The sequence below is a fragment of the Penicillium expansum genome (assembly GCF_000769745.1).
Source record: "Penicillium expansum strain MD-8 chromosome Unknown contig192, whole genome shotgun sequence".
Taxonomy (NCBI): domain Eukaryota; kingdom Fungi; phylum Ascomycota; class Eurotiomycetes; order Eurotiales; family Aspergillaceae; genus Penicillium; species Penicillium expansum.
In genome coordinates, this window is record NW_015971404.1 from 30,604 (window position 1) to 40,530 (window position 9,927).

General features: G+C 47.9%; 6 protein-coding genes across 6 annotated transcripts; 2 read left to right on the forward strand and 4 right to left on the reverse strand.

The window, feature by feature from the left end:
- Positions 1-153: 153 nt before the first annotated feature.
- PEX2_059950 (uncharacterized protein) lies at positions 154-615 on the forward strand (the record flags this gene model as incomplete). The annotated part of the gene is made up of 2 exons (XM_016743268.1): positions 154-308; positions 357-615. The coding sequence occupies 2 exons, from the start codon at positions 154-156 to the stop codon at positions 613-615; spliced, it is 414 nt and encodes a 137-aa protein (XP_016595990.1).
- A 741-nt stretch (positions 616-1,356) lies between these two features.
- PEX2_059960 (Polyketide synthase, enoylreductase) lies at positions 1,357-2,097 on the reverse strand (the record flags this gene model as incomplete). The annotated part of the gene is made up of 2 exons (XM_016743269.1): positions 1,357-1,790; positions 1,941-2,097. 2 exons carry the CDS (start codon positions 2,095-2,097, stop codon positions 1,357-1,359), a joined length of 591 nt encoding a protein of 196 aa, XP_016595991.1.
- A 912-nt stretch (positions 2,098-3,009) lies between these two features.
- PEX2_059970 (Peptidase S15/CocE/NonD, C-terminal) lies at positions 3,010-4,911 on the reverse strand (the record flags this gene model as incomplete). The annotated part of the gene is made up of 3 exons (XM_016743270.1): positions 3,010-3,103; positions 3,159-4,649; positions 4,715-4,911. 3 exons carry the CDS (start codon positions 4,909-4,911, stop codon positions 3,010-3,012), a joined length of 1,782 nt encoding a protein of 593 aa, XP_016595992.1.
- A 591-nt stretch (positions 4,912-5,502) lies between these two features.
- PEX2_059980 (quinone oxidoreductase family protein) lies at positions 5,503-6,504 on the reverse strand (the record flags this gene model as incomplete). Its single annotated transcript, XM_016743271.1, has 1 exon — positions 5,503-6,504. One exon carries the CDS (start codon positions 6,502-6,504, stop codon positions 5,503-5,505), a length of 1,002 nt encoding a protein of 333 aa, XP_016595993.1.
- Positions 6,505-6,897: 393 nt separating this feature from the next.
- On the forward strand, positions 6,898-8,559 carry PEX2_059990 (MFS transporter; the record flags this gene model as incomplete). Its single annotated transcript, XM_016743272.1, has 2 exons — positions 6,898-8,171; positions 8,235-8,559. 2 exons carry the CDS (start codon positions 6,898-6,900, stop codon positions 8,557-8,559), a joined length of 1,599 nt encoding a protein of 532 aa, XP_016595994.1.
- Positions 8,560-8,593: 34 nt separating this feature from the next.
- On the reverse strand, positions 8,594-9,742 carry PEX2_060000 (uncharacterized protein; the record flags this gene model as incomplete). Its single annotated transcript, XM_016743273.1, has 1 exon — positions 8,594-9,742. One exon carries the CDS (start codon positions 9,740-9,742, stop codon positions 8,594-8,596), a length of 1,149 nt encoding a protein of 382 aa, XP_016595995.1.
- Between the last annotated feature and the right edge of the window lie 185 nt (positions 9,743-9,927).

The window sequence follows — 9,927 nt, forward strand, 5'->3', positions numbered from 1 at the left end:
AGGAGTGTTTGAGACTCGGTCAAAATCACACTGTACCAAGACGCAAGTATGCACGTGTCGTTATGAGAAGCGAAATATAAGAAGCAGAGTCATAGACCCGAGAAACAGCCATTCAACTTCATCGCAACTTGCTAGTTATCCTTATTGTTAACAATGTCGTTCAAAGCAACCCTCGAAGAAACCGCCGCTGGTTGGATCTTAGATCTAGAAAGTCGCTCGCTAGATACTGTTGTGTCCCGGTGGACTGATGACATTCACTACAGTCTTCATCCAGATACCGAGGGGGTCTTTCCAATGACCAAGGAACAGTAAGTCATGAACGCCCCAAAAGAGATCTTGCGCTAACGCAACTTTAGGTTTCGAACATACGAACGGGCGGCGGCCTTCTTTGGGCTTTTGAAATCGTTCAAAATTACCATCAACGAGATGTACACGGATATAGAGAAAAGGACGGTGACGATGCTTTGCAGTAGCAAGGGCGAATTGGAGGCTGGTCCATATGGTACTGATTATGTCTTCGTGCTCACCATGACGGAGGATGGAAAAATGATTGAAAAGCTATCGGAGTGGCCTGATTTCCACAAAGTCCAGGCCATTCTCAGCAAGACCGTCTAGTGGAACATTTCAGTCGAAGAGACACTTTTTGTACTCTACAGCTACATAGAAAACATGAATGAGATATTTGTGGGCCAAAATCTCGAAGGAAGTTATCTGCGACCTAGCCGCTATTTGAAAAGTAACTATTCGGTACCCATCGAACACCTAGATGAAGCACTTATTCGGCCCGGACGTTCAGACACGAAAGTCCATTTCAAACTCGCCGATGAGAGCATTCCAACCCAGTCTTTCTACATAGTATTCAGACAGCTGCCAAATCAAAAGCAATGTAGCGAGGATTACGATAATGAGACAATCAAGGCGCTCGCTAGTGATTTTGCTAGCAAGGTACCGGAGCAAGTATTCCACCCGGGTAAAGTTCTTTCATTCCTTTTAGAGCGCAAGAAGTCGCCTTTAGGTGCTGTTTTCTTTTTTTTTGCGTGGAGAGCTGGGTTGCTCAGGCGCTCTCAATGAACTGTGGACCAGGGGCTGCCCTATCTAGAAATAAAGGTCCACTAAAGTACTTGTATTCAACTTTGGTCAGCATATAGATCAATAACCCTCTTGGGACCTCTGTAATATTCAAAAAATCTCTTACCTCTGCGTCTGTAATCATAATAGTGATCACCGGCCGTTTAAGTTCCCTGAGCGTCGCTTCCAGATTTGGGAACTGAAAAAAAGCCCCCAAATAAAATATCAGTAGTAATATGCACTGTGCTAACCGTCGCCTCAATATTGCATACAAGCGCTGGATACCAACTATGCAAGGGGATGTTGCAGAACTAGCTTTCCAAACCCTCTTTTGTGATCATCCAACTTCGTCAGCTCTTCAAGTGACTCCTCTGCTGTTCCCACGAAAACTTCAACTGCCGGCATACGGAATTTAGCACCGCAATTTTGAACCGCCCATTGTAACACCTGCCACGCATTCTGATGATCATCCAGACGAGCTGGAATGGTAATTGGTTCGGGGAGACCCCTCGGGTGGAGCGTGACGTCGGCATTCATCACCGCCAGGGGCATTTTGAAGCGCTGGTTTTGCTGCATCACAACCAAAACAAGCTCGGTATTTTCCGCAGTATATTTAGCCATGGTGTTAGCTGAACCTTCGCCGCTCAGATCGCCGATGGTATCGAAGCCATGCGTGATGTCTTCGTATCCGGTTTCTCTGAGGGCTGCCGTGATTTCTGAGGCTAGAGTAGGTGATTTATAATCAAAGCATCTGGTAGCACCCATCTCCTATAGCATAGAATGCCTTGCTGCTGAGGCCGTGACGAAGATGGGGTAAGCACCACTGGCTCGCGCTAGTTGAACGGCACACAGGCCAACGCTACTTGATGCACCCCAGATGAATAGAGGACCTTTGGTTTTTGTTCCGGGGTTCTCTTGTGGTAGAGGGAATTTGAGAATATTGAAAATGGCATCGGCGGCAGTCATCAAGACGACGGTGAGAGTAGCCGCATGATGAGCAGGGAGATTGGACGGAACCGAGAATGCCATGTCTTCTGGGCAAGCCAAGAAGCTTTGATGAGCTCCGTATCTCTCGAGCCTATTGAGACCGGTTGGCGTGAAACCAGCCACCTGTTCGCCAACTTTGAATCTCGAGCCTAGCGGGGTCTGTAGAACAACACCGCAAAAATCATATCCAAGTACAGTGGGATAAATGCCAAGATAAGTTACGTGCTTCATATCAGCCGGGTTGGCTCCAGAGAATGAATTTTAGATCAAAAGCTCTCCATCTGCTGGCTTTGAGATTTCCATTCCATGACAAGTTTCGAAAACAAGATCACGATTGACGTAGAGGGCTGTATTGGAAGTATATGAGACCATGTTGTATGTTTGATGTGTAGGTGGACTGAAAGCCAGCACAGATATAACCAAAAAAGCTGAAATGGCTGGGTGATGTCTGTCAATACAGGAAGATTATTGCGGTAGAAACAATTGCAGGGGGTCTCAATATTAGTAGCTATGGATTAATACCTGCTTTTACGGACCGGAAGCCCTGGCTCAGAACGGAACGGAGCGGAGTGGAGCGGAGCTGGACAAGGCTCCACTTCGCGGTCGTGAAGTCTTGAGAGTAGATCAGCCCCACTTGAATGTCCAAATCCGGCACGGGCGAGCAAGCTACCGCCACTGGCGTAGGATTTTAAACATAGTGTTGTAGTCACTCCCACTGTACCAATATAATTGTTTAGCACCGCCTCTAGGATTCAATGAACAGGAACTTCACAAATAGAAATAATTTGATCATTGGGTTTCTGAATTGTCATGCATTTACAAAGGTGGGTTTTAGAGATAGAGTCAAGGAATATAGAAGAAAATTGTATGAAACGTAGCTAATCTAACAAAATCCCATTCATGCTCCTTACACTCCTGCAACCTATGTAGCCACAACTCACAAGCAGATATCGCTTAATCCCGGCTGGGAATTATAGGCAAAGACATGTAGTTGACATAGTTAGGACCGAAATGAACATGGTTGGTGCCCTGCAACTTCGAAGCAGGCCTGCGCGAACATTCATTAGCATTGCCAGATACGGCACAATTGAAGAAAAGCTTACCTGTCAAGAGGATGGGTGTGCTGGAAGATACTACTATTCCTTGTATCTCCGGAGCTCACTTCCAAGACAAGTTGACCACCCTTTTCGACAACCACATTGGTCGGCCAAATCTCAACATCGACAGAGTAAATGTCACCTGGGATCACAGGGAGAACATCAGTGGAGTAGTAGCCCCGGTAAGGCAGCCAAGCCCTGTGACGTGGGTGATCCGGCTTCGTGGCGCGCATGCTAACTCGAAGCCAACCTCTGGTCACTGGCACACCTTCTCCAGAAGAGCCAGTGTAAAAGATTTCCTTGCCGGTGGCAGAGATATGACGGAGGGTGAGGAACAAATCAATCTCCGAGGGGGGTGGGCAACCAGCATCTCGCGTCACGGAAACGTTCAAGTGAGTAACAATATGGCCCGTAATCTCCGTTTCCGTGGTAAAAGGTGGAGTAGTGAATGTCAGGAGCTCGGGAGATTTGAGTGTTCCTAGCGCACGGTAGCTTAGTTTCGACAGCTCAGCAGATGGCTTCTCAAAAGTCATCTGGTTATCAGGCGTGAGGAAAATAGGCGTGTATTTGGTCCGAGCGATAGGCCATTCATTCTCAGATCGTCGTGGGAAGGTAAGCTCCGCCTCGGCGTTGTTGACACCCACATCACCCTTGCGGAGGACAAGATCCACTGCGGGAAGTTTGCCAGTCGACCAGCCCACACGATCGTCGCTCTTGAGGAAGGCATCTAAGAAGCTCCGCTGGAGCTCGACTGACTCGGTATAATAGAACGGAAGATCATGTCGACCGACAATGAATCGCAAGTACTTCAACTTGGACCCGGCGTGAGTGAATCCTTCTACGTTGCCACGTAGATGGAGACCGATACCGCCGAGATTCGCAACACTAAGGAAGGGGACTTTGACGTCCTCCAAGTTGTAATTGATCGATGCCCAGCGCTCATCATCTCGGAACCTTGGCTGCTCGGAATCATCAGGTGCGTTCCATTCATTGGCCAGCAATTCAGCCTGGGTGAGATCACCATCGACAGTATCGGGGCCACGCTTCTCAGCTTCACGACCTGGGCGGCCGTACTGGTTGGTTTTTACTTGGCGGTTATACCAAATCCTGAGGAAGTTCGAAGATAGAATGCCACCATGGCGTTCTCCGTCACGGTAATAATCGGACAATCCCTCCCATGGAATCATGCAAGCCAAACCTTTAGGTTGGCGAGCGGCGACCTGCCACTGCGTCAAAGCATAGTAGCTCACACCCAGCAGGCCAACCTTTCCGGTTGACCATTTCTGCTGAGCAGCCCACTCGATCAACTCTTGATACGCATCAAAGGTGGTAGACGAGAGTTGATTCAAGGGACCTGGAGATTGACCCGTGCCTAGCTCATCCGCCCGGAGCACTGCATATCCGTGGCGCGTCCAGTACGAGGGAGTCGGGGTCTCCCACGAGGAATGCTCGGTCTGGTGCTCTGGATTCAAGTCCTGGAAGCTGCTGATCTTGAAGCTAATACTGGTAATTAGATTTGAGGTCTGAACAGACAGATAGGAATATTCTAAAAGGTTGCATACTCCTTGTAAGGTACATCTTTCCCATAGGGGCCGTAGGTTGCGACAACGGGGTATCGTCCACCCTCGGTGACGCCCCTTGGAAGGTACAGATTACACCGAATAACGCCTCCGATGCGTAATGGAACTGAGACATTCTGGTAGATGATGTACGGGTGCGTGTTGTCAATGGTTTGAATGTCTCTGATTGGGTTTGGCATTTTGGCAGCTTTCTGTAGACGAAAAAGTCTAGACATGAGGTCATAGGCCCTTGAATTGGCCAACACCAATTCACTTTATATACCCCGAACTCGAGCATCTAGGCAACTTAGTAATCAACGCATGTACACATAAATTCCCATCCGCCGATCCGCTCCGTTCCGGAACTAACAAGCTTTATTAACATTAGAATCACCCAGTCTTGGCCACGGAAGGCCTGGCATAAAGACCATACGATTGAAGATTTGGACGCATCTAGACAAATGTGCACTCAGATTTGGAAATTGAAAATGCTGACTGTTTATGAAGGACTAAAATATTATCTCAATCTGCATTGTGGGCCCGGTGTTAGAATCCCATAGAGCTGATGTATATCGGGTTGGCCCTAACGCGGTGGTTCTTCCTGAGAAGTAGAAACCCTCAACAGAACGATGGAATTGATAACCCGCCATAACATTTGGTTATATGTGCAACAATATGTGAAAATAAGGTCAAGAAATCGTTAAATTGCATTTCACTATAAGTATTCGCTTCTATGACAAGGTATCGATATAGATCAAACAGGAAAGTGAAGTCGAAATATTCAAACATCTCTAGTCCATCTTCAATACAGTTGGCTTCGCACTCGGAGCAGACTTATACCCTTTCTCAACCGCATCATCCAAATTGACCACATTCATTGAAGATTCAGGTCGCGCTTGAATCAAATTCTGTTCAAAGAAACGGGTCAAGATTTGCATCTCCTCCGCAGTATCTTCAGTCGTCGCAAGGCCAGAATTACAGCCCACGAGCTCAATCTCTTTTCGATAGGCCGCGAAAACGTCCAAACTGATATTAGTGGAACCTCCTCCTTTCGGCGCAGCAATCCATGCATACCGACCTTTGACAGCTAGAGCCTGGATTGCAGCATTCATGACATCGAGGTTTCCAATAGTGTCAATCACCACATTAACACCCTTATTGTCGGTGAGAGAAGGAATTTTTCTCTCAAGCTCTGCAGCAATGTCCCCGTCCAATAGGATATCTGGATTGTCGCGCTTGTTTCGGGTTGCAGTCAATATGCGCTTGCACCCGATTGCCCGAGCGACTTGAACAGCAGAAGATCCTACGGCCCCGCCAGCGCCCAGAACAAGAACAACGTCATCTGGGGTTGTTCTTGCCCGCGTGAGACATCGCAAAGCTGTGGTGAAAGGAACCCCAACTGTAGCAGCTTGAACGAGGGAAATTGTGTCGGGCTTCTCGATGAGCATGTTCTCTGGAATAAGGCAGTATTGTGCATGTGGGCCGTCCATCTTAAAGCCAAGTTCGGCACCGCCAGTTCCATAGACAGTTTTTCCGATCCACTTGGAGCGCATGGCATCCGACTCGTGCTTTAGATCGATCACTGTGCCGGAGTAGTCGCGACCAGGAATCCGGGGGAAGATTGTCTTTGGGAATCCGCCCACACTGTTGAATCTATCCGATGGATTGATGCAGGAATATTGGATTTTGATGAGAGCAAGGCCGGGGGTGGCAGTCGGAATTGGAAGATTGATAAGTGAAAGAGTCGGCAGAGATGCCTCGAGCTCTTTCGACAGTTGTAAAGCCTTCATCATTTTGTATAAAATGAATACAGTGATAATATGCTCGATATCAAAGTAGGACGAAGAAAATGTGTTTGGAATAGAAAATAACTGATGGGAGTTCGTTATATCTCGAGATTGGGGGAAGTGGTGTTTCTAGTGAGCCGCTCAAACTCCGTTCCCATTCCGATCCGACCCCACCCCGTTCACGCCCGTAAGCTGACATGTGCCGACTTATCCTGAAATTGGACGTTGAATTACAAAAATGATTGTCTTCTGCCATTTATATACGTAAAGTTTATCCTCTAAAATTAATCTATATCCGTCCAGTCTTCTAGTCCTCGCATTTGACTCGCCTTTACATAGCCAAACCTTGAACGGCCCATTGCATAATCGCCCGTCCTCGGCTGTACCTTGCTTGCGAAAATGTCCGATGAGCGAGCAGAAGCAGAATTTCACGAAAAGTCCCCAAATGAGCCCAATGGCCATCATCCTGATGTCGAACATTCGAACTCCCACCAGGGAGATCTCGCTCGAGCGATCACCAACCAGTCGGCAATAGAAAAGCCAAAGAGCTTGCTGAGAGAGTCCATATTCATTGGCGTGGTTTGCGCTGCTCAATTTATGACACAGGCAGGTCTTGCCATTGCGATTGTACCCATTCACATCATTGGCGATAGTTTCCACATCACCAATCCCGGGCAATTAAGTTGGTACGCAGCCGCGTACAGTTTAACGGTCGGTACCTTCATTCTCATTGCAGGAAGACTAGGGGACCTCTATGGGCATCGGCTTATGTTCATCGGTGGCTTCGCTTGGTTTGGGCTATGGTCCCTTCTCGGGGGGTTTTCCGTATGGTCGAACCAAATATTCTTTGATATTTGTCGTGCGTTTCAAGGTATTGGGCCGGCTTTCTTGCTACCAAATGCCCTGGCTATACTGGGACGCACTTACCCCCCTGGCCCTCGAAAGGATATGGTTTTTAGTATCTTTGGAGCGACCGCTCCAGGAGGATTTGCTGTTGGGGGTGTGTTCTCAGCTCTCCTGGCCGAGCGCGCCTGGTGGCCGTGGGGCTACTGGATCATGGGAATTGTTTGCATTGCCTTTTCGGTCATTGGATTTCTGATCATTCCCAAATCACCGTCTCCGAAAATTTTGGAACAAACGCCATGGTGGGTCAAATGTGATCTACTAGGGGGTTTACTCGGCATTGCTGCCCTTATTCTCATTAATTTCGCCTGGAACCAAGGGCCAAGTGCCGGCTGGTCGACTGTCTATGTTTATGTTCTTTTGATCGTCGGATTCCTATGTCTAGCTCTATTCTTGTGGATCGAGTTACACGCAATCTGCCCCTTACTGCCTCGGGAGATTTTCTCCGAGGATGTTGCGTGGGTACTAGGCTGTATAGCTGCTGGCTGGTCCAGCTTTGGAATTGTGGTCTTTTATTACTTCCAATTCATGGAAGTGATCAAGGGAGAAGCACCGCTTCTTGTGCTTGCGAAGTGGGCACCGTCGGCTGTGTCGGGCGCAATCGCTGCAGTGACCACTGGGTTTATTCTCGCCCACTTGCGTCCCAGTGTGATCATGTTAATCGCCATGCTTGCATTTACGGGTGGTCAAATCCTCTTGGCCACGCTGCCTGTTCACCAAACATACTGGGCCCAGACATTTGTCCTTTCTATCTTGACTCCATGGGGGATGTAAGTATACAGTCTCCGATGCCATATTGGATGTTTGTCGACGATAAGCTAATATTCTATCAGGGACATGTCTTTTCCATCCGGAACACTTATCCTCAGCAATAACATGCCACGGGAGCATCAAGGTCTTGCTGCCTCGCTCGTCAACACCATTGTCAACTATTCCATCTCGATCGGACTTGGGCTTGCTGGAACTGTCGAAAGCCAAGTTAACCGCGGCGGCACAGACACATTAAGAGGCTACCGGGGTGCAAGCTACATGGGCATTGGCCTCGCCGGTCTGGGAGTTGGCGTTGCGATTATGTTCGTCATTCGAAGCTTGACTCGGCGTGACAAGACCCACTCCCAAAACACAGCGGATAATTCGAACATGGAAGAAGGCTTATGAGATGTTAATATAAAATTTATTTGTAATTATAATTTTAGATATTGAATATTGTTTGCAGGTCAATAAATGGTGACTCAGGGTAAAGTTCAAAAAGGGAAGCAACTTGCGGATCAAACATCGCCAAATCACCTTGTCCTCGAAATGAAGCATCATTTTCTGATCGCGCTCCCTTGGCGAACCGAAGGAGGTCAGCTTGTTTCTGCTTCTCCCCCTGGCATGCACCAGTTAATAATACCAGTGTGCTGAAGGCTTCCTGGGTAAGATGGGTGTTGAAATGCTGAATGACCAACTCAAAAGTTTCAATTGTTGGTTGGATTTGCGTAAGTGTCTCTGTTGTCCCAACTGAGAGACAAACGCATACAAACTGAAAGAGTGCATTTGTAACATTCCACCATGGGTGGAGTTGAGCTGACAATCGCCGGGCTGCAGGCAGAGCTGTGGCACCTGCTTCAACTATGAGCTTAGTTTGTTGTCTAGTAAGACCAAAACCCATAATATGAAGACGACGATGAATGGCGAAACATAGCTCCGCCCTCGCAAGCAGCAGAAAGTCATGATCTACTGGTGTGGCCATCAACTGCTCCATGGCCTGCAAAAGATTGGTCTGGTTGGAAATAGGGTCCAAATGGGTTGTGGCAGTCGAGATTTTGTTGGTAAGTTCAGCTAATTGCAGAGTGAAATCGCCCTGTCGTGGTCGGATGTGGTGATATAGAGTAGAATCAAGGTGTATTACACTCTTTCCATAATCATATGCAATCATAATGTGAAGGCTCTGTGCAACGGACGTGATGCGTGCACGTATATCAGGGCCGTCAGATGTTGATGTATTCGTACTCTCTGCTGAAGAGGCTAGTGGTGCTCCATCATAATGTATCCCAGTGATCTCGATCAAATGTAAAGTGGTGGCACTTTGCAGCCACGCTACATTGGGTCGACCTGCTGCGCGAGAGTAAATGGTCCTTAAAATCCAGGCCACGACTAGGTCCTGCGAAGGCCGACGGCTGATGACAGGATCATCAAGCACATTTTTTGCATGAAGTACAATCTCTAACTCCTTTTCCTGGCCGAGATAATTGGAGAATAGGGATCCTAATGCAATGACACCGGTGATCACAGCCTCGAAAGGATATCCCTCGAGTTGACCTTGCCAGTGTCCCTGAGCCCTTTGGAATATGGACTCCATTTTCATAAAACCAAAGACTGGGTGAATTACAGATGTGAATACATCAATACAGCTGCTTGCTTGATCCCAGGAAAGAAGTTGTGGAAGTCGAATCGACAAGGAGCTCTCACATTCTTTTCGAATCCCGGTATGATACCCAAATGAATGAAGGCGTGGAGGGTCAGGCAGTTCGAGTCCCAGTCCTA